Raw genomic sequence first — 24,384 nt, 5'->3', positions numbered from 1 at the left:
GCGAGGCGTTGTGAGCATGTAGATCAGCTATTTTCACAATGTTCGCCTCTTGCTTACTTAATATTTGACAGTTTGGCCAGTCCTGTCGAATATTCGACTATTCGAATACTTTGAGGTCGAATAATTCGAATACTAAAAATCACTATTCGTGAATGCCCTAGAGTGTGTGTGTGTGTGTGTGTGTGTGTGTGTGTGTGTGTGTGTGTGTGTGTGTGTGTGTGTGTGAGAGAGAGAGAGTGCTCTGTGCATGTGTGTGGTTATGCATGTGCAAACGCGCGTCCAACGCATCCGCACGCGTTGTGTGCATCCTCGCTTAATGCCACCGCACGTTCGCCAGCCAAGACGAAGATGTGCCAAAACCTGTTTGCGTCGCCAATGCCTGTACTGGTCAAATGTCTGTAAAATATTATGCTGTGATTATAGGCTTTGCGTCATCCGTTTGATCGGGACAGCGTTCTTTATTTGCTTTGGGCTGGCGATGTGAGCGAGTCAATGAGCCGAGGAATGACAAATGTTCTCACTTTAGCTCTTAGGGGACTTAAAAAAGGGCTCAGCGTCTCTCCATCCTTCAAAGACAGAGCGGAGAGCCAAAAGAAAACATGTTTGATTTTGGACAGCGCACGAAACAGGAAAAGGTGTTTCCGCTCACGTGAACCAGAGTGACCCGTTACTTCCTCCAGTGAACGGACAAAGAAAAGGAGGGTGTGCATATGCATGTGTGTGTGTGTGTGTGTGTGTGTGTGTGTGTGTGTGTGTGTGCACTATGCACGTCTCACACAAAATGAGTGCATAATACAATGTGAATGGGGCCTGAAGTCTCTGACACCTTGCAGAGAGTGCGAGGTGTGAAACCCAACCTGACGGAGCAACGAGCTTTAAACCCAGTATAAACATGGAGGGGGGGGGGGGAAAAATAGGAAGGAAACAATTATACTGCTCTGTTGTTCCCAAAATAAACAGAGCAGTGAACACAGGGTGGGGGGGGGGGGGGTGGGGGGGGGGGGAAGAGAGGGAGAAAGAGAAAGAGAGAGAGAGAGTCATTCCCTCCTCTGTCTGACTCTTATATCTTATCATCATTGTCGGGTGGAAACCTTGTATGTCCAAAACCGTTTGTTTTGTAGTTATCATTTTTAAAATGATTTAAACTAGTGAAAACAGGTGCGAGGCGTTGTGTGCTTGTAGATCAGCTGTTTTCACTACTTTCGTGCATTGGTCTTGTATGATGAAGCAATGCTTTACTTTGCGAAAAAAATCACGAATTTGAAACTTGGAGATACGAGGTTTCTACCCGACAGTGACATTATGTATGTATGACTCGCCACAGGGTGGCTTTTGTCCTGACGAAACATAATTAGGAATGTTCCACTGAGACTCAGTGAAAGCCCAAACCCTCCCCACTCTCTTCACTTCATCCAACTCCACTTTCACCCCCTCTCTCCATCATTCTTTTCCCTCCATATTCTCCCTTAACTCTTCCTGCCCCCTCTGCATTGCTGGCCATGGCCCTCTCTCTACCTCTCTCTGACCGTGGACATTCCCTGGGGGTTTCTCAGGGCACTGAGGGGGTGGTGTGGGGCAGGGTGGAGCGGTGGGCTTCTGGGCACCGTGCCCGGCTCCTACCCTGAACTGTGCACCGTTCCAACACAGAGAGAGAGAGAGAGAGAGAGAGAGAGAGAGAGAGAGAGAGAGAGAGAGAGAGAGAGAGAGAGAGAGAGAGAGAGAGAGAGACAGACAGAGAGAGAGAGAGAGGGAGGGAGGGCAAGAGACTGTCGGGGGCGAGACATGTCAAATGCACAGGCAGCAGGTTCCGAGGAGTGCCTTGCTATATTGCAACATGTTCCATTAGTTCATGGTGGGCGATCCGGAGTACAGACAGACACATATAGACAGAAACCTATAGTGGGTGTTTTATGACATTGTGCTTGGAGAGAGGTTCCCGGCCCGGGGAGGAAGATTAGCACTGCTAATATAACTCAGATTAACATGCCGGACACGATGGAAGGCTAATTCGGAGCTGCAAATCCATAGTGCTATAACACTGGATCTGTCTGGGGCAGCAGTGCACTGACAAAGCGAGGGAATACTAGCACGCAACTATATCTGAACTGGCGGTGGTAGGAGGGACGGCGCCAGCCTTCCGTCCCGTGTCTGGACACTTGTCAGCGCTGCTACTATAGACTATTGCTGTACATGTGTGGGTCGCTCACAGCCTTTCACCTCATAAGCCCCGCTCGCCCCCCGGCCGCATACCAATAGGCTATAATATGCACAGCGGCCCGTTTTGGAGAGAAGTTGGGTCTCTTCTCACGTCATTCACAGGTGTTACCAATAATACTAATGAAGGCTCTGTTCCATTCGCATGATATCTAAATGCAACTAGATTTAGCCTAGTCCCGCAAAAGACGCGGCGTGATTGGCCAGGCGTCGCGCAGGCGTCATTTGAGCGACAACCGCGCGAGGCTCCTCCCCTACGCGATCAAGCTTTTCCTCCTCTGCTAATACAGACCGAATGCCCCTTCCCAGCACCGGCCTCAGTGGCTTAGTGGACTATTCACGGTGCTCCCAATCCATGCACCCCGGGTTCGCATCCCGCTCATGCCACTTTTTTCTGCCAACGTGGAAATTTTTTTTTTTTGTGGCAATAAAGTTTAATTATTATCCATGACGGAGGCGCGCCGTCTAGGCGACCTTGAGCCCTGTGAGACACCGGCGAGCGAGCGTTAGCGAGCCAGTCGCTGTGTCGAGCGTGAAGGTCGCATGAGCCGACTCAGCGCCGTTACCGAGTTATGCGCCGTTATGGACAGAATAGTAAATATTGTCCTGGGGACTGCTTCCGCGTCCGACTGCAGCTCAAAGGTACTGCAAGGCTTTCAGCCAATCACAAGCTGGCAGGGTGGGGCTTGGGAGAATCTAGTTGTGTAAAAATATCACACGTTCCATTCTGGTCAGTCAGAGACAGGGTGCTGATATTGTGCATGTTGGCTCACTGGAAACACTCTGCTACACCAGTGGGTCTCAAAGTGTGGTCCAGGGTTGGAGGTTCCAAATGACCCCTTATGGGGGTCCTGAAATAAAAGGTTTGAGAACCACTGTGCTACATGAATGGAACAGAGGCTGCATTAGTATCATTGGCAACACCTTTGAGAGGAAATGAGACGAGACCCAACTTCTCTCCAATATGGTTCAATTCCCCCCACACACAACACACACACACTTAACACACAAATATACCCTGGCATCCCGCAACGCATGGGTTCAGGTTTCCGTCTCACCTCTTCAGGTGGAAGCGCAGGTACTTGAGCACGGCGGGCCCGGCACGAAGGTGCAGCTCATGCACGTGAGGAGCTGCCAGTAGCGCAGGTGCGCGGCCGTGTGCGGCTGCGGCGTGCCGCTGGTCTGCTTCACCAGCTGGCAGTAGACCTCGTCGCGGAGCGGCCGCAGGTCCAGGCACGTCTGCAGCACGCCCTGGATGATGGGGACGGGCTCCCGCGCGTGCTCCAGCTGCTGCAGGCAGTGGAAGAGACGCACGGCCTCCTCGCGCACCGTGCCGTAGCCCTTCCCGTTGTGGTCTGAGGAGGAGAGGGGGATGGAAGAGTCACCAACATATTCCAATACCATGTCCAGGCGTTGACACTAAGGTCTCAGAAGCACTTGCCCGTCGGGCAAGTCCAGGTCATGTTCTACTTGCCCAAAGGTCATGCCACTTGCGACCGAAAAGTAAAACGTCCATTATAAAATGATAGGTACATTTTAATTACCGTTCAATTTAACATATATATAAAAAAAAATTTACTTTTTTGGGGCTAATGTAAAAAAAATACAAAAAAAAAAATCATACAGTACCTACATTTTTATCCAAATACCTACATAGCAACAGTGAAAAGTGCTTTTATTTTACATTCCACGGTCCAGAAAACAGAGTGCTCTGGCCACGTTCAGGTGTTTAGACAGACATCTCCTGTTTTGTGTATAGACAGTTGCGTCCCCTCTCAAACGAGCACTTGCCCGATCGGACAACCTGAAAGCAAACTTCACCTGTCAATGCCTGCATGTCTCTACTTATCTCTTTACGCCAGTGTTTCTAAAACTTTCAAATGTCAAGGTCTCCCCTTAACTCTGGCGGTGTACAAATGGCGGTGTACACCGCCAGAGTTACAGACTAGTCAGGGTCAATTTAGACCCCCGCCAAAGGAACCCACAGAGTCCCTGGAATCCACTTTGAGAAACACTGCTTTACGCTACTCAATAACCCCCGAGAAAAATAATATACATTTTCCCATTCTGTCCTACTGCATTACATTTATCTTATTATGACTATTTTGACTCTTCGTTTAATTTTTGTCCACATTGTGTGTGTGTGCACACGTGTGCGCTTTAAGGCACTTTATTGATTAATACAGGTTGGACATTTGCTTACTTTGCTGGGAAACACAGCGACGCGTGGCACTCAGAACGATTCCTCGTCAAACGGAACACAGATTGATTACTTCCCGTTTCACGTTTGACCCAGAAGAACAGCAAAGTCCATTCTATGTTTTTGGAGCGGTGAAAGCGCTCCCAATAGACAGGTATGTCTGTGGCTGGCTGGCTATGTGGCTGGCTGGCTGGGTATGTCTGTAGCCTGGCAATACCTTGAGTGGCCACACTAGTTAAAGGAGGGGCGCTGTTGTGCAGGCACAAACACACACACACACACACACACACACACACACACACACACACACACACACACACACACACACACACACACACACACACACACCACACACACACACACACACACACACACACACACACACACACACACACACACACACACACACAGATTCACCGCTCCACTTCGAACCGAGGTTTGATTTTTTTACTATTTCTATGCGGAAAGACAGGAACGGCTGCTATAGCGCGCCTCGGCGTTCCTCTGGCTCGAGCCACCCTGTCAGGCACCGCTCCTCATAAACTTGACATGAGAGTATGTGACGTGGCTCTCAGACGAAGTACTTACATGTGTGCTCCAGGCTGCCGTAGGGGCAGGGGAGCATAAAGAGGGCTCTGGGTGTACTTTAACCCGCGTTTAGGCCAAGAATTATTTAATACTTTAACTATTGAAAAATAGCAGATATACAAGCTCACAGCGCGGCACCGAGTGCCGCGCTGTGAGCTTGTAGATCTGCTATTTTTTTTTAAATCTAGATTTTTTTTGGCAAGTCTTTGAATATATCTTTAGAAAAGCGAACATTTTAACTCAAATCTCTACTTCTGGGTGGTCCCTGGAACAACATATTTTGAGATGGGGGGACCGCGGCTAAATACATGTCATTTTGGGGGTCCTTGACATGAAAAAGTTTGAGAACCACCGATTTAGAAGAAGGATTTAGAAGACGCTTAATAGAATCGAGTCAAAAACATTCAAAGACTTGCACAAATGTTCACGATTTAAAAAAAATAGCAGATCTACAAGCTCGCAGCGCGGCACTCGGTATCTGCTATTTTTTAATAGTTAAAGCATAAAATAATGGTTAAGGCGGTTCAGATCTAAAGTGACACAGATTTGCGTTCAGATGAAGTACTTACATGTGTGCTCCAGGCTGCCGTAGGGGAAGGGGAGCAGGGGAGCATACAGAGGGCTCTGGGTGTACTTTAGGATGGGGTTGTGCTGGTAGACGTGTTCCACCACTTCAGGGTTAAACTTGTTCTCCTGCAAAAGGAGACACAAGGGAAGAAGAATGGTAGAAATAACATCAATGGAAACATTAAGAAAAGGGGGGGGGAAAACACAAACAAACTGTCCAAATGCCTTTAAAGGAGTAGTTCACCCCCAAAATGACTTTTTTTCCTATTGATTACTCATGCCATGGAGACTTGAGTTCATATATATATATATATATATATATATATATATATATATATATATATATATATATATATATATATATATATTTTTTTTTTTTTTTTTATTTTTTTTTTTTTTATTGGGCGCATTCCTAAGACAAAAATTAGATTATAGTAAATTTACCCCCACTGGACCCAAATGAATGGCAGTGGATGGGGAAACCGTCAGTGTACTTTTTTTAATTTTTTATTATTGAACTCAAGTCTCCATGGCGTGAGTAATCAATAGAAAAATAAAGTCATTTTGGGGGTGAACTACTCCTTTAAGATGTCTCAAGCCCGCCTGAGCAAGGGTGATTGAGCAGGCTAGCTTGTACGCGCGCGTGCGTGCATGTGTGTGTGTGTGTGTGTGTGTGTGTGTGTGTGTGTGTGTGTGTGTGTGTGTGTGTGTGTGTGTGTGTGTGTGTGTGTGTGTGTGTGCGCAACACCAGGGGGTGAGTCGGGTCAACTTTAAGCGGGAACCCACTCTGGCAACTTTCAAAGAAGCGGGGAGGTCAAGTGATGACCCAACAAACCACACCAGCATGACTGACAGATTATATTTTACGCGCCGGCCGGTGTCAAAGAGTTTAGCGTGCAGCCGTGCACAACGTGTGCGTTATGTGCTTGTGCGTGCTGCTCCACTGCTGGGTACGTACGGTACGTCTCCCTGCAGATTGCCTTTGGGGCTGCAAAGACAAGCGTCTACGATGGACGTTGCTGCCCTCCGGCACCTGTTAGACATTAGTAATGTTGCCACCAGGGGTGTCGCACCACATTCTGGCCCCAGGTACAAGGATTCCCTGCGGCCCCCCCCCCCCCCCCCCCCCCCCACCCCCCATGAATGTTCTTCTCATTTTTCATGTGAAGGACCCCCAAGCACGGCACTCGGTGCCGCGCTGTGAGCTTGTATATCTGCTATTTTTCAATAGCTAAAGTATAAAATAATTAAGGCCCCTCCACCTTGGGCCCTAGTAACTCAGTCCCACTCCCCCCCCCCCCCCCTTGTGACGCCCCTGGTTGCCACTGCTCTCACCACCCCTCTCCCTCTCCCTCCTCTCTGGCTAAAACACAAGCGTTGGGTTCAGCCCGCCTTTGTGGGACAAAGTTGACACATTCTTCTTAAGTGTTTGGTGCGCGCTGGTTGACAGATCGGCGTGTCTGTTTGAACCGCAGGGAACGGAGACGTGCTGCTCTGTGGGGGCCACGTGGAGCCAGGCAACAACACAACGCCACCACGCCGTGGCACCATCCGTGTGGGCGTGGCCAGTGTACTCACTACTAGGGCATTCACCAAATATTCGAATATTCGAATATCAAAGTCACTATTCAACGTTGTTCACCAAAGTCGAATATTCGCTTATTATTATTATTTTTTGTTTGTTTTCTCTTTAAAAACATGTATAATTTATAAAGCTTGGCTAGATAGGAAGTCATAAGAATGAGTTGTCAGTGCCCCTGGTGGATGAATTTGTTAATGCTCTATACCTAGGGGTTCTCAAAACTTTTTAGGCCGTGACCCCCAAAATAAACATATTTGAACTGCACATTGTAAATCGCTTTGGATAAAAGCGCTATATACCGTAAATCCACCATTTACCAATGTACCATTTAGATAGTATAGAATCTCAATTTGGCAGTGGATGGGAGGTAAAGCTGGCACCAATACCCGTTCTCTCGCTTTCTTCCTACTTCTCTAATCTTCACGTATGGCCACGGATCTTTGGATCACCGTGGCGAAAGCTGCAATCTCGGCTCACTCTCCTGCGTCTGTGACAGACACACGTCCACACTCAAAGATAAGCAGGTAGTCCTTTACACAAAGTCTCACTCTCTCCTTTCTCGCTCTCATTGTTCTGCCCCATCCTTTGTTCTAATCTCACACTGATGAGGGAAAAATCGATGTTAGGTAAAGCCTTATTTATATTTGGCTACATGCCGGTGTCATGCACTGAAAATTGTAACGCTGTGAGAGCTTGTAGATCGCCTATTTTCGCTACGCGACACAGTGTGCAACCAAGAACGAAACCAGGGAAAGGTGCGTGTGAGACAGAGATACAGTCAGACAGGCGCAGAAAGGAAGCGACAGTGAGACTTTGTGGGGAAAACGCAGAGAGTGTGACCGAGGAGGATCGCTTTGAACGAGGGCTAGGGGTGGGACGATAAGTGATATTATCGTTTATCGTGATAAAAAAAAACCCTCGCGATAATCGTATCGTGGAGATTTAATTTATCGTGATATCGTCCTCCGTCATGCACTGGGATCAATTCACCTTTTATTTGCCGAGCTGCATATCCGGTACCACTTAAACCCTCTATAATTGGTAAAAGGTACTTGTAATATACGTACTTGATACAGTCTTTTTCCACTCTCTATCAAAGGTCTTTGCCAAAAAATAGCCGATCTATAAGCTCACAACGCGTCGCGTTGTGAGCTTGTAGATCGGCTATTTTTTGGAAAATGTTCCACCCCAGGATAATGGATTTTGATTATCGCGATAATATCATAAATCGCGATTTCTTTTGTCACAATAATCGCGATGTGACATTTTCATATGGTCCCATCCCTAACGAGGGCCTCTCTCTTCCCCTCTCGTGGCACAGCGCATGGGGGCAGACGGAGACAGACAGATTAAACACTCCGTTTGAGATTAGAGACTCTCGCTGGGAGATTATGGAGCCTGGAGGCCGAGCAGAGGAGTGCTTATCTGGCCCTGCTGGTTGAGAGGCCCTGCAGATCTGCCAGAATGCCCCCTCTCGCTCTCTCTCTCTCTCTCTCTCTCCACCCCGGAGGCAGAGTGATGCAAGACAAGTCATCATCACTCTGCTCAATGGCATTCCTTCACAACGTGTGCACCAGCAACCCCTGCTCTAAAAATATGGCCTTGTTACCGGGGGCAGACCTCCATTCAGAAACACCCCCACTTAGAAACATCCCCATTCAGAAATACCCCCACTGAGGTTATGGTATGTTATGTAGGTTAGGTTTAGGTGATTCTAGCAAAAAAACATCCTTGCTGTCAGCCAGAGGACTTATATCTCTGTATCATCTTAATTATGTTGCAATTTGCTATTTTTTTTGTAAATGAATGGTCTATTTCAGTGATACTCAAACTCCGGTGCAATTTTGAAATCGCCAATCTTTTTTTTTTTGTAACTCTCAAAGTCAAAAGATGCCCACGGGTGTCCTGGAATTGGAAAATAATCCCTGTCCACTGACACGATCCACCTGGCTTTCCACCACTCATCCCATAGAACAACACTATGACGCTTTTTCCCCCCAAATACTTCAACAGTGCGTATTTGTTTAGCCAAGGGACTTCACAGAAACTTCATGTTGATAAAGATAAATTCAACTGTACAGGCTGTGGTGATATGGAGCAACTAAAGACGGGTTGTGAGAAGATAATTGGAAGACGGAGAAAAACCTGATGTAGATGTAGTCCCCCAAAGGTTTTTTTTTTTACACACTTTTGACAAGGAAGGAATTAAAGTGATAATAGTGATGGAAGCACTATAGTTACACATTCTTTTTTATTTGCAACTTTTTATCAGTGTTGTAAATACTGTAAATACATACATTCCTTTATTCGACCAACTAGTGAAAAAGCACCAAATCTTGCAGTATTTCAAAAGGTGCCCTTAAAATTCAGCTACCAACCAAGCCTGGATATTTATGATGGCAATGGGATGGGCATGTCCGTTTTTTGGGGGTTGGTATTTCTTTCATGGTCAAATCACACATTCTCTCACACACATACCAAGTAATTTCTTGGCTGGCCACGTGTTCTGTACCTGAAAATGAGCTGCTGCTTAAAATAGCCCAGGGGAGGTTTAGCAGTTCAACTGCAGCTATTATGGGCCCCGGACGGTACAGTGGAACAACATGAGGTAACCCCACGGACAAAGACCTGGTGCACAGAGGAAACTTTGGACTCCAGGCCAGGTGCCCCGTGTGGTTTCCATGGTTATAGAGCGGGGTGGGGGGGGCGTTAACTAGAACCGCTGCTCGTGTTTTGTGACCCTTGCAATGGGGCAGTTTTGGCAGCAGCTGTGTGTGCGTGCGTGCGCGCGCTAGGGATGGGACGAGAAGCGATATTATAGTTTATCGTGATAAAAAACACCCACGTAAATCGTATCGTGGAGATTTAATTTATCGTGATATCGTCCTCCGTCATGCACTGGGATCAATTCACCTTTTGTTTGCCGAGCTGCATATCCGGTACAACGCTTAAAACCTCTCTGATTGGTAAAAAGTACTTAGTTGGTCTTTTTTTCACTATCAAATTTCTTCGCCAAAAGTTAGCCGATCTACAAGCTCACAAGCTTGTAGATCTGCTTTTTTTTGGGCAAATGTTCCGCCCCAGGATAATGGATTTTGATTATCGAGATAATATCGTAAATCGTGATTTTTTTGTGTCACAATAATCGTGATATGACATTTTCATATGGTCCCATCCCTAGTGTGTGTGTGCGCGCACGTGTGTGCGCGCACGTGTGTGCGCGTGCGTGCGTGCGTGCGTGCGTGCGTGCGTGCGTGCGTGCGTGCGTGTGTGTGTGTGTGTGTGAGAGTGAGAGAGAGAGAGAGAGAGGTCTCAACGCACCTCAATGTCTCGGATCAGGAGCTGTGTCGGCGTCTCCACCGGGGCTTTGGTATCGATGACTTTCTGGATGGCACAGGCCCAGTGCACGGCCTCGTTGAAGTGCTTGGTGTACAGCCTGTAGCAGTGCTTACGCCCATACACCGTGATGCTCCAGTAACCTGTGTGAGAGAGAGAGACACACACAATAAAGTACCCATGAATATTGAATGAGCTCAAGCTAGACTATGATGTCATCCTGAAAAACTAATGCAACAAGGAGAAAAACAAACTGCATGTAGACTTTGGTTTGGTGGAGAATGACTCACGACTGTGCGATTTTAAGGTAAACAGGGAACCCTGTCCCAGTGGTATGGGTCTTGACACCCACCATTGTCCGGGCCGACTCCCCCTTTCCCCCCCCGCGACTTCCTCTCTAAGTTTCACTGAAGGGCAAAGTTCAACCGGGGAGGAGCCTCGGACCACGCCAAAACCAAACAAGAAAAAAGCCATTCGACAGATGAGTTAGGACACAAGTGTCAAAGCCCCTCGGTGAGTCTACCCTCGGGCGACCTGTAATAAAAGTAAGGAAAAGTCACGCTTCCCCCCCTTGTGCAGGGGAAGTATTAGACATACCCCAGGCAGAGGAAGTATTAGACATACCTCCAGGCAGAGGAAGTATTAGACATACCCCAGGCAGCCAGGACAGATCCACAAAGCCCCGACCGTTATTATCTGCCTTTCCTGCTACGTGACTTGGCGCCAATGCCGTCTTTGTTTAGCTCCTTGGTTAAGTTCAAATGCAAAAAGTGAGGCCGCAGAGTGTTTGGGGTCGAGATACAGCCATGGTGGTCAAAGCCACCAACCGATTCCAAATCCATTTAGCACTCCGTCAAAAACTGGGCCTCTAAAAGGACAGCGAGGTTAAGAATGCAACCCTGGAAGGGAACTGATATTCCATGGTAAATCCCGAGACATATTGAGAGGAAGTAAGTACGTTTCATGCCATTCGTCTGTGACAGATTTCTCGGTGGTTTTAAAGAGGAACACACGACCATTCAGTGGTGAAATGGCCCATGAAAGCCTGTGACAAAGCCACTGTTGAAATGTACACTCCTCCTATCCAGGAAAGTCCCTGGGCATATTGAGTTAGTAAGTGCTATGTTTGGGTTTGGGGTTTGTATTTGGGGACATTTTAAACGGTTTGGCTGAAGACAGCGCGACGTAATCCCTTCCCCTGACTGATAGACACACAGACAGACACACAGACAGACAGACAGACAGACAGGCGTAGAGAGAGAGGCCTGTAATAGAGAGACACAAAGAGCCAGTCATTCCCATGTCTCTGCCCATACACAACAATGTACTTTAATCTTTGTTCTCTCCGTCTCTTGTGCCTCGCATCCCCCAGGATGGAAAGGGAGATGGTCACGCCGATTATTCCAAATGTGAGGTTTCCAGACCAACCTTAAGCCCACATTCTGGACCAAGACGCGTCTGGGGCTTCCCCGAACTTAGTCAGAGTTACAGCGCTCCCGGGAAGGGAGAGGGGATTTGCTTGTGGTCATCACAGGCCAAAAAGAAACCGAGGATACTTCCCTGGGCCGTTTCAAATTCTTTGAACCCCCACAAACACCGCATGAATATAGGAAACTTAACTTTGGCTTTCCTGGAACCTAAACAAGAGATTACGGGCAATGATGAAGTGGGCGTGAATCGATAATGTCAGAATGCTGATGTGTACCAAGTTGTGTACTGCAGAGGTCAGCAACCGTTTTTGAAATGAAGTGCAGTATTTTTTATATTCTAGATAGTCAGGGTGCCATGTCAACATTCATTTTAATGACAGCCCATCAAAATTCAGACATATTTTGATTGTCAGGACATTGTTATAACGATCATTAGACTCAAGAGCAATAACCCACCTATCTCCCCGACTCCCTCCCCAGTCAAAGTTCAGAATTTTAATGAATGTAGAAATATGAACAGGATGTAATTTGCTGCAAATTGGGTGACTTTAATGTAATTGACCACGTTTAAAACACTATTTGATTTTAAAATATAAATCCACTCTCACACTTCTGCTAATGTGCCAGTGATCACTGATCACCCTCGCCTGTGCCAATGTTGGCACAGGCACAGGCCAGTGTTTTTGTCGTTGACAATTACATTTCTGTTTGGCTTTTAGGCTTTGAAGTTGCACATGGCAGATATGATGCATAACTTAAATATACAAAGAAATTACTGACATATTTATCAACTTTCTACTTAAAAAAATAACATTGATAGTGGAAATAGCCGATCTACAGGCTCACAACGCGTCGCGACGCGTTGTGAGCTTGTAGATCTGCCATTTCCACTATTTCTGAAAATGTTTGCCAACGTATGAACACTTTTCAACATTCACGATTGTGACGATTATGACGAAATATTTGCGATTATGTCAAATAATCACGATTAGACGATTATGTAATAATTGTGACAGCCCTCGTTGTGTGTGTGGCTCACCCGTCTCTTTGTAGGTCTGTTTGTCTGGCCAGATGACGGAGCAGAGGTTGGTGAGGACCAGGGTACCAAGCCTGCGGGCTCCTTTCTCTGCTCCACTGTGGTAGTCCAGAGAGTCCTGTGTCAGCACGAACCAGTAGCGCCGCTGCTTGATCCAGCTGCCTCGCACCTCCCTGAAGAGCCATCCTATGAACACACACACACACACACACACACACACACACACACACACACACACACACACAACACACACACACACACACACACACACACACACACACACACACACACACACACACACACACACACACACACACACACACACACACACACACACACACACACACACACACACACACACACACGGATCAATAGGGCTGTCGCGATTATGACATTTCAACGATTTCATTAGGGATGGGACGATATGAAAATTTCATATCATGATTATTGTGACAAAAGAAATCGCGATTTACGATATTATCGCGATAATCAAAATACATTATCCTGGGGCGGAACATATGCCAAAGAATAGCAGATCTACAACTCACAACATGTCGAAACGCAATGCGTTGTGAGCTTAGATGTTCAACATAAACTAATAATAATTTTAAGCTACCGTATGTCTTCTTGGGTTGAATCTACCCCAGCAGGGCTTGACATTAACCTCTTGAGACATTTCCCATTCACTTGTCCAGGCACAAAAGTCACTTGTCCGGATATAAATTTGCCATCAATTTGTCATTTCTTTTTTTGTTTTTTATTTATTTTACAAATAAAGAAGACCCCCCTTGGCCCCTTCCACTCCACAGTCCATAGTCTGCATACAGCACAAAACTGCTAGGAGTAAATTTTTTAATGGACTTGTCCATTAAGATGTATTAGTTGTCCTGGACAACAGGACATGGCTTATACTGCCAGCAGGTCAATATAAGCTGTCAATCACAGAACAAACTTGACATTGCATTAAATCGTGTGACAACCCACCCATAGCCATACTATGGAAATTAACTGACATTTCTAGGAAAGGAGGGATACAGTAGAAATACAACATGTAGCTCAGAATCTACTAACTACAGTAGGTCTGAACTAAGAGTAATCCCTATTGCATGTAATTGTCCATAACGTCGGTTGGTGTTAGTAGTGGAGTTAATTAGACTGGGCTAAACATAATCACACAAGACCTTAATTATCTCCATGACATGGGAGCAAGTTAAAAATACTGTCAGCTAATGGCATATATATCAAGGCAAAAACATTAAGGCCTGCACGCAACCAGCGTAATTACCACTTTAGAGGTTGAGAGAGAGAGAGAGAGAGAGCGCAAGAGAGATTGAAAGAGAGAGGTTGCAAGAAATCATTTTTATTAGCTCTCAGAGGGATAAGAGAGACCGACTACAGTACAGTATCTCTGTTGCCCGTTCCCACAGTTAGGGATGGGACGATACGCCATATAATCGTTCATTGTGATAAAAAACACTCACAATAATCTTATCGTGGAGATTTAACTTATCGTGATATCGTCCTCCGTCATGCACTGGGATCAATTCACCTTTTATTTGCCGAGCTGCATATCCGGTACCACTTAAACCCTCTAATTGGTAAAAGGTACTTATAACATACGTACTTGATAGTCTTTTTTTTTCACTCTCTATCAAATGTCTTTGCCAAAAAATAGCCGATCTACAAGCTCACAACGCGTCAAAACGTGACGCGTTGTGAGCTTGTAGATCTGCTATTTATTGGCAAACGTTCCGCCCCAGGATAATGAATTTTGATTATCGCGATAATATCGTAAAATCGTGATTTCTTTTGCCACAATAATCGTGATATGACATTTTCATATCGTCCCATCCCTACCCCACAGTACATCCATACTAGCAACCAGTAAGACTGCCTGGCCTCCCATGGCCTTATCCAACACAGCTCTTACTGAGCCCACAGGGCCCTTGGGGGGAGGGGGGGGGGGGGGGGAGGGGGAACTGCAACACCCTCGCCTTCCCCTGTCAGCTTCAAGTGTTCGCCAAATTGTTCCTAATAAATATTTGATCACACACAAAGATAAATAAAGCAATTTGGCAGCACTCTGGTCCAGACACTGCCCAGAGGGCAGGAGAGGGGCATGACAGAGGAGAGGAAGTGGGGTTTGGATGACCAATGAAGAGCGGAGCCCAGTCCTCCTGGTGGAAGGGTCAGAGGTCAGCCTGAGGACGGACGGACTAGAGGCCACCTGGAACTAGAGCACTGCTTCCCAAACACTGGGTCGGGACCCATTTGTGGGTCGCGGACACATTTTTATGGGTCCCTTCATTTTTGGTTTCCTACTACATTTTAGTTTTTAGTTGTGTGCAAACATGCATGGTTCTATGCATACTTGTCACGATTATGACATTTTACATGATGATTGTCACTCAAATAATTGCGATTATCGATTTGTCGTTGACAATTACATTTCGGTTTGGCTGTAGGCTTGGAAGATGCACATGGCAGATATGACATAACCTTTTTTTTTTTTTCCTTTTATAATTTTTATCCCACGATTTTGCAACCCTTTTTCACCCAGTGCCAATTGCCTATGTAATCCTGGGCTCTGCTCTCCCTCTGCCGCGCCTGGGGAGACAACGGACTGACCTCATGCTTCCTTCAATGCATGAGTAGTCCAAGTTGTTTCTTTTCACCTGACAGGGGGGATTTCCCCGGGATGGACGTAGCGCGTGGAAGGAACACGTTATTCCAACCGGTTCCTTTCCCCTCCATCAAGCGCCCCGGCTGGCCAGGGGGAGGCATTATTGAGACCAGGATTACTGCATGTTTTTGTGAGGGTATCAACCCTAGGAGACACGGGGAGAACATGCAAACTCCACACAGAAAGGCCCTATCACCAACCCCACCTAGGGTGTGGGCGCTGATGACGCGGAGGGAGAAACACGCCCCCAGCACCCACAGCGTCCCCCGGCGGGAATCGAACCCAGGACCTTCTAGCTGTGAGGCGAAGCGCTAACCACTGCGCCACCGTGCCCCCGATATGACATAACCTAAAGAAATGACATATTTGACCACTTAAAAAAAAACACATTGATGGTGGAAATAGCCAATCTACGGGCTCACAACACGTCGCGATGCAACGCGTTGTGAGCTTGTAGATCTGCTTTTTCCACTATTTTTGAACATGTTTGAAAATATATGAACATTTATGAACACGTAAATGATTATGTCGATGATGTCAAATAATTGCGATTAGACGATTATGTAATAATTGTGACAGGCCTATGCATACCGGTGCACTGCTGTACAGGAGCAGAGCAGAGCATGCAGCATGGGCTACCTACCTACCTACCCCCTCTGACGCCATGCCTGCATCACAGCTTCCTGTGTGGTTAGCAAGCTGCGTGCCACCTGTCAGCCAGCGCTCATTTTCCCAACATCCCTCTCCCCCGGCCCCTCTTTTCTTTCCCCAATTCACTTTCATCTCACAATTTCTCTCCTATTTCCCACCCTGCCTCCCCCACCACCCCAATTCTTTCTTTTCTTTTTTTTTGCCTCAAAAGTGGTTTTCTCAGGCAGCTTCGCTCGCAAAAGCTACAGCCGCCTACGTTCCTTCCCAAATTAAGAGCTGGTGTAACAAGTACAGTGGACCAGCTCACCCACTCAGGCTGGGTTTCCTGTTTGAGAATGCCTCTCTATATGGTCGTTGTCGGGTGGAAACCTTGTATCTCCGAGTTTCAAATTTGTAAGTTCTTTCGCAAAGTAAAGCCCTGCTTCATCGTACAAGGCCGTCGCACAAAAGTAGCGAAAACAGCAGATCTACAAGCACACAACGCCTCGCGGCGCGAGGCGTTGTGTGCTTGTAGATCGGCTGTTTTCACTAGTTTAAATCATTGTTAAAAAGAAAAATGCAAAACGAACGGTTTTGGACATGCAATGTTTTCACCCCGACGCAACGACGATATAAGTGGCAGGCTTGAACCCACCATAAACCCACCCAATATAGTCCAGCAGCAGAGACCGTGGAGGTACCCGGCACCACATCAGAGGCACGCAACATAGAAAAAGCTCCCAACGTGAAATGGATAAATAAAACCTATGAGGCACACATCAGGCCGGGGCTGTTGACAGACTGGCTGTGCTGGCGGGTGGCGAGTGGGGGGTGGGGCTGGAGGTAGACAGGCAGGCTGTGAGAGAAGAGACGGTGCTACCTCGACACCTCTGTCGCTATGAGAGACACCGGCTTCCAAACTTTTTAGCTTGAGACCCCAAAATAGAAATTAAAGACGTTTGCCCGGGACCCAAACTAGTGAAAACACACTTATTTCCACTACTTCTTAAAACATTTGGTTTTCAAATGTATGGAATGTCTTACGTTTTTCTTTGTTTTCATGGTTTTACTGAGAAAAACTAAATCATAGATTTTTGTTTTTAATTCATAAAAAAAAAAAAAAAAAAACGTTTTTTTGGGAATGTCTTTTGAAAAATATTTTGAATAATAATAATAATTAAAAAACGAAATGCAGGAAACCCCAAAAAAAGGGACGCATAAAAATCGGTCTGAGACCCACGAATGGGTCCCGACCCAATGTTTGGGAACCAGGCTGTGAGAGAAGAGAAGAGAAGAGAAGAGAAGAGAAGAGAAGAGAAGAGAAGAGAAGAGAGGCTTGTTGTGAGTGCTACCTCGACACCTCTCTCTGTCGCTACAACACAGGACGTCCTGCAGCTGCTGGTTTTGGGAGCTTCATGCAGGGAGATAAGAAGAAGGAGGAGGGGAGGAGGGGGGAGTCCAGGGACCCCCCTGTGCAACAGCCCCTCCCATGGTCCTCTCCATCTGGATCCCATCTCTGTGGCCCGCTAATGTCTCCCCTGGGGGCCACGGCTCGCCCTTAATTTGTTTCATTTGTGACCTCTGAACTCCAACGCCCGCCCCCTCTCTCCTCTCAAACACAGACTGAGCAAACACTGAGAGGTTCTGTGACTCTCTGTCCTCCACTACCATCTCCTCACCAGTGGTGGAAAAGTAAAATAGCAGATTTACAAGGTCGCAGCGCGGCACTCGGTGCCGCGCTGTGAGCTTGTATATCTGCTATTTTTCCAATAGTTCACGCATAAACTAAGTACATGTACAATATTAAGTACAATTCTGAACTATTTGTACTTTACTTGAGTATTTCCAATTTCCAATACTTTTACTTCTACTCCACTACATCTCGGATCCAAAAATTGCACTTTTATTCCACTACAATTATTTGAAAACCTTAGTTACTTACAGATATAAATTATTATTAAATTATAATACCAAAAAAACGTACGTTAACCACTTTAGCCCTATTTTATAACTGGGCTATTTGAAAATTAGCCAATCTTTAGCCAATTTTTTGAATTGCCAACGCTAAAACCTAAAATGACACAGATGCTTTCCTTTTAATGGGTTAAATGCTTGTTTCATGGAATTGAATGCATGATGTGTCATGTTGTACTTTTCCCCTTTTGATAGTGAAATCCACATACTGTATGTAAGTTTGGGAATATCCAACCACAATAACTGGCAGCAGCACAGAGGAATCTATAGCGATGTCATTAGGGCTGTCACGATTATGGCATTTTACATGACGATTAATTTTCTCTCAAATAATTGCGATTAACGATTTAATTGTGTTTTTGTCGTTGACAATTACGTTTCTGTTTGGCTTTTAGGCTTTGAAGTTGCACATGGTAGATATGACACATAACCTAAATTACTGACATATTTGACAACTTTATACTTAAAAAAGAACAATGATAGTGGAAATAGCCGATCTACAAGCTCATGCGATGCGACGCGTTGTGAGCTTGTAGATCTGCTATTTCCACTATTTTTGACATGGAAACGAGTATGACGATTATGAAAAATAATCACGATTATGTCAAATAAACACGATTAGACGATTATGTAATAATTGTGACAGCCCTAGATGTCATTCTGTTTTAATTTGATGATCATTGTCCAAAACAGGCATGATGGCACTCAAGGATAAGGTGAAATATGGCATGACCCATCAAATTGTTCACGGAGAAGCTGACATTGCAGTCAGCAATAGTGAAACGTCAAATTGAGGTTTCAACTCCGCTTATACAGTACTGTATGTTCCACCATACTGAAACCTACCGACCTTTGCATGCAAAATAGAAAATAAAAAGAACATTAAGAATGTTTTGATTTAGGGGCGCCCGCTGGCCTAGTGGTCAAGGCGCATACCACATACTAGGCTATGATGCCTGCTGGCGTCGCCGGTTCGATTCCCAATCCGGACGACCTTTGCCACATGTCATTCCCCATCTCTCTCCCCATTTCCTGTCAGTCTACTGTCCTATCAATAAAAGCATAAAAAGAAAAAAAGAATGTTTTGATTTAAAAGTGGTCAAACAGAACCAGGCGCAGACACGGCCTACAGTTATCACTGTGTACTGGAACAGGGAGTATCAGTATACCTTATTAGAGACACCAGAGCATCTAGATATGAGACGAGCCGTTCAATTCAACTATGCATCAGTAATTATGTCAATACAATAGCAGAGTCAGCATGTATTTCTATAACCGCATCATCGATTTATTGCTCTATCCCCCTCTCTGCAACGTTGGTGGCCTAGTTTACACAACAAGGTGACATTGGTGCCCTTGGTAGCCTCAGGATGTCCCACTGAAAAGCCACGCTGAACAAGGGATGGCCTTAATGGAGATGCTTTTGAAAACACATCCCCGCACAGGGCCCAGCGCACGGAGAGAAAACAGGGAGAGGGATTTCTGCCGACATGACGCAACTGGAATTGCCGTTACTGTAGCTGAGCGATGGAGGAGGAGTGGGGGGTAGGAGAGCGTACACTGCAAAATACTGAACGCCGTTCAGGGTCCATTTCTACACTGGAAGAGTTAGATTAACTCTCAGGATCTTGCAGTGTAGAAATTAAGCCAAGATGATCATCTCGTTCTGGGCCCGTGGGGAAGCCGTGCTGTCCTAGGAAGGAATGCGCGCCCCCCCTATGCCCCTAGCCCAGACAGCAGAACAGGGACAGAGGGCAGGAGGAGGCCAGGGATGGGGAAACGTGGGGGTTTTGGGGGCAGCTAGCCAAGGATGCATGGTAACTGCCGTCAGAATTAGCCGATCAGACTGCCGCCATCCCAAACAAGATGTAACTTATACCAAGCGCTGGCATTTTACTGCTAAAGATATATATTTTTAAATCACACAGGAATAGCCTATGAGGTCATTCCTCAAAAGCATTACACACGCGCGATAGTCTTGCCAACGCTGGTTGGCTTCATTACATGGCATGAAAAAAAAAGAAGAAAAAAGAAGAATAAGAAGTTAAATGGGCTGTGGACCACATGTGTTGGGTACAGTACTGTACAGTAGCACACAGTGAGATTGTGGGACATAATCGCTCCAATCTAAATAAACATGCACTGGAATGAGTTATGCTATAGCTCATCACAGCAATGACTGATTGTACTGTATCTATCAACCGATCAAACACACAACCAGCTACAGCTCGTACAAAACATTGCAACAGTGAACAGAATGGAATGAGTGTGATAATAATGAGCAGGCATCATGACATGGTGACTCACCTTTGACCAGCAGCTCAGCGTCTTCCTCCTGGCCCATCTTGCTCTTCTCAATGATCAGACTCTTCATCTCGTCAGAGACTTGTGACACAGTGTGCCTGCGTGTGAGAGAGAAAGAGACAGAATGTAAATAACCCCCGGCCAGTCCCCCAACAACAGGAGCAATCCCTCCCATACGAGGGCCAATTGGCCCAGAGACAGCAGGGTGAGTCTTATGTTTCCGTGCCAACTCCAGAACACCCCTCCAACACCCTTGCTTAGAGATATGGGGGAGGGGAGGGAGGGAGGGAGGGGGGGGGGGGGGGGGGTCAACTAGAAGAAACTTGAAAGGACTTGATATACTCAGTGGCGCACCGTGTCACTCTTGTATATCGTCTATTTTCGGGGAGCAACACCGAAACGCAACAAAGTATAAATCCGGCTTAAGTGCCATGAATATCTCATCTCTTGCGTGTTCCTACTTTCCCTCCCTAGCAGCACGCGAGTGCACACAAACACACACACACACACACACACACACACACACACACACACACACACACACACACACACACACATACCACGCCACTGTGGGCAGCTTGTCTCTCTTTTATCACTCGGGCTGGCAGGCCGACCACGGCACTGAAAATAAACGTGACAGGAGCGACGCCACTCTGACTCCCAGCCAGTCGACTCACACCGGTCAGAGGGAGACGGAGAGTTCAAAAGGTCACACACACACACACACACACACAGCCTTGGATACTTAAAACCATAAACCAACATCAAAAACATCTGTAAATCCCAGTGGAAAATGCTGCTCTCTCCTCTCTCTCTCTGTCACAGCAGCTACAACCACACACACAAAGCCATGGAGAGGCTCTTCAACATCTGGTCAAGAAGGCTGTGGACAACCTGAGGACGTGTTATCTCTGGCCAAGGCCCATTTCCAGCCCATTACACTGTTTAGAAGGTTTATCTCTCCTCATTTATTTATCTAATTACTCGTTTATTTTCTCCATTTCCTGCGCCTAACAAGCATTGTGAGGTATGGGCGACGAGCCTCCTCCCTCCTTCGCTCTCCGCTCCTCCGAGAGGAAATGACTTCTACTTGCTGGCCCTCTCTTGCCTCCTGGGATATTTGACCTATAGTTACACACCGCTTCCACTGGCTGATTCATGCGCTTATTGATCTGATAATTCGGGAGGGCTCCTCCTTACGGAAGGCAGAAACAATCAATGGGTCCCAATATAGACCTACTCTATCTGCTATGACTCGGCTTACACTGACTGCCCAAACCATTTCCTCTTCCATGCTCCTATACTGCTCTGACCTTATCTTATCTCTACTGTTCTTCTTCTAGTTGACCTTTGTGATATCGCCTCTGCATCAATATTGTGTTGAGAGAGCCAGAGAGAGACTGTATGTATGCCTGCATGAACATCATATATTTTTTTAAAGATTTGTTTTTGGGCTTTTTATGCCTTTATTTGATAGGACACAGTAGACTGACAGGAAATGGGGAGAGAGATGGGGAATGACATGTGGCAAAGGTCATCCGGATCGGGAATCGAACCGGCGACGCCAGCAGGCATCATAGCCTAGTATGTGGTATGCGCCTTGACCACTAGGCCAGCCGGCGCCCCCATGAACATCATATTTGGCAGTGGTTCTCAAAGTGGGGTCCGGGGACCCCCAGGGGTCCTTAAGGGAGTTCCAGGGGGTCCCCAGCTAAATGATAAGTTAGGAACCAAATGTACCCTTATGCGTATGTAACTCAGAGAGCGTACAAATGGAAACAAATGGACCCCAACGGGTCCTCTTCAATTTGCACACTCTCCCAGAGATAGAAATGCCATTAAATGGGCCTCTGTAGCCTAATGAATGTCAAACTGGACATGCATTAGGACATTATATATGGTTCAGAATCACTGCTAGAGCCATAGAAAATCTTCTCTTATACGGGGTCCTTTGAATATCTTTTCAAATGGGGGTCCGCGGGCTAATGACTGTCAATTTGGGGGTCCTTGACATGAAAAGGTTTGGGAACCAGTAATATATGGGGTGTTGCTGTGGCTCACCTGGTAGAGCTCATACCATTAAGGCTCAGGCCTTGCACAGCCAACCTGGGTTTCAAATATCTAAACCGAGCCCCGGCCTTTGTCCTTGCCCATCTCTCTCCTACCATTTCCTGTCTTTCTCCATTTTCATCCCCTCACCTTTAGTTCGGTATCAGACCAATTTAACCAATTAAATCCTATATATTTAGTTGACCCGAGTGCCCCAGAGGTCTATAATAGGCCCCCTCCTTGTGTCCCTCTACCCCAAATCTCTTCGTCGAAAATGGCCAATGTACAAGCTCGCAAGTCTCAGCACATTGCAACACATTGAGAGCTTGTAGATCAGCTATTTTCGCAGGAAGTTTGCCCCAGAATAGGGAGGGACGCTAGGGTTCGGGTAGTTAAGCGAACGCTCACCCGCAGAGTGAAACTCCATATAGCAGACCCGTCTTTCTGTACGAGTACAGAGTACAGGCCAGGCATCGTCATAAACCCAGGGTGAGAAAGGGAGGCAGAGCGAGAGAGGGAGGTCAGGGACCCGTCACATTATACTCCGTCTGGCTATATAACTAAGCCTGCCCGCCCGCCCCGGCAGCCAGTCTGACAGAACCCCCAGCCGTCCACGCATTCAAGCATCCCATTTAAAGGCATTAAAATAAACCGAGAAATGTGAGGACGTCTCTTATTTGAGGTTGTTAATAACCCCCTGCTTACTTAACCTCGACATGCAGGCTGACAGACAGAGCCGGCCTATATGGAGCCTTCACATGGAGAAGTCCAGTCCAGTCAGTCCCAGAACGGGATCTGGTCTATAGGAAACTCAGCCACAACTGAAGAATACAGCCTTGTGCACACTGGGAACGACAAGGGTCTTGATATTCAATGCTTAGTTAGGATCTTTTTTCTTTTCTTTTTTTGCTATTGTCTACATTCGGGCCAGCATCCAGACTTCAGAGGCCAATACGAACCAGTTATGAGACTCCCAAAGTTAGTTTTGGCCTTGCTCAAGGGCATAAAAACAATGCTGTCCGTGACTTGAACTGGCAGGCTCGTAAAACTGGTACGTTTCATTTTTATAGTCTATTGAGTAGGCTATGCGGCGCGCAAGGCAGTCCCACTTAGTTGAAGGAATTATTCTCAGAGTTTAAAATCATCCTCTTGGCTCTGCTGTGCAAGCGGATTTCTAAGAAACGCTGGCATGTGGCCATACCGCCAGAACAAAACAGGATTCAGGATTTTCACCTCTTAAAACGGTCTGGGCCCTGCCTTGTACCTGAAATACCTTCAAAGTCAGCTCTGGCAGGGTTGATCAGATCTCACTCAGGCTCAGTAAAGAGGGCGAGGAGAGGGACTGGGGAGAGACGCATGGGCCCAAAACACCAGTGTTGACCTTTCATAGTACAAACAAGCCTGACCTTCACTTTAAAACGGGGGGCCTCCAGACAGAATCGACGAGACCATCTGTGTGCCTCGGCCCCAGCTAACGTCTAACACACAATCTACCATTGTGGCCGACCGGAGACAGGCAGCGCCACATCAAAGTCCTGACTTGCTACATTAAAGGCCCCCATTCTATCAACTTTAAGAGAGGAAGTCGTTTTTTTTGTGTCCCTTAACATTGTGGTTATTGTTGTTTTTTTTTGGTGGGGGGCAACTAAAGTGCGTCTTACTTTGGGACCAGCACCCAAGCACAACGACATGTAAAAGCTTCAGGTGGAATATAGTGGTGAAAATGAAGCTAAATGTCTGAAAGCTTGTCCCAGTTCCACTCCAGCAGCCAGAGTACGTCTGCAGTGTCAG

The 24,384-nt window shown here is 46.5% G+C and overlaps 1 protein-coding gene across 1 annotated transcript in view; it reads right to left on the bottom strand.

Moving 5' to 3' along the window:
* plekhh3 (pleckstrin homology, MyTH4 and FERM domain containing H3) overlaps nt 1–24,384 on the bottom strand; it is a 58,295-nt gene that overhangs the window by 14,846 nt on the left and 19,065 nt on the right. Inside the window, 6 exon segments of the mRNA XM_080723736.1 lie at nt 3,273–3,303; nt 3,306–3,569; nt 5,572–5,695; nt 10,473–10,630; nt 12,957–13,139; nt 20,548–20,642. Of these exon segments, the coding sequence (XP_080579862.1) occupies nt 3,273–3,303; nt 3,306–3,569; nt 5,572–5,695; nt 10,473–10,630; nt 12,957–13,139; nt 20,548–20,642 (855 nt within the window).

The sequence above is a fragment of the Nannobrachium achirus genome (assembly GCF_963921795.1).
Source record: "Nannobrachium achirus genome assembly, chromosome: 4".
NCBI classification, from domain to species: domain Eukaryota; kingdom Metazoa; phylum Chordata; class Actinopteri; order Myctophiformes; family Myctophidae; genus Nannobrachium; species Nannobrachium achirus.
The sequence above is the reverse complement of the archived record's forward strand: the minus strand, read 5'-3'. Positions and strand labels throughout refer to the sequence as shown.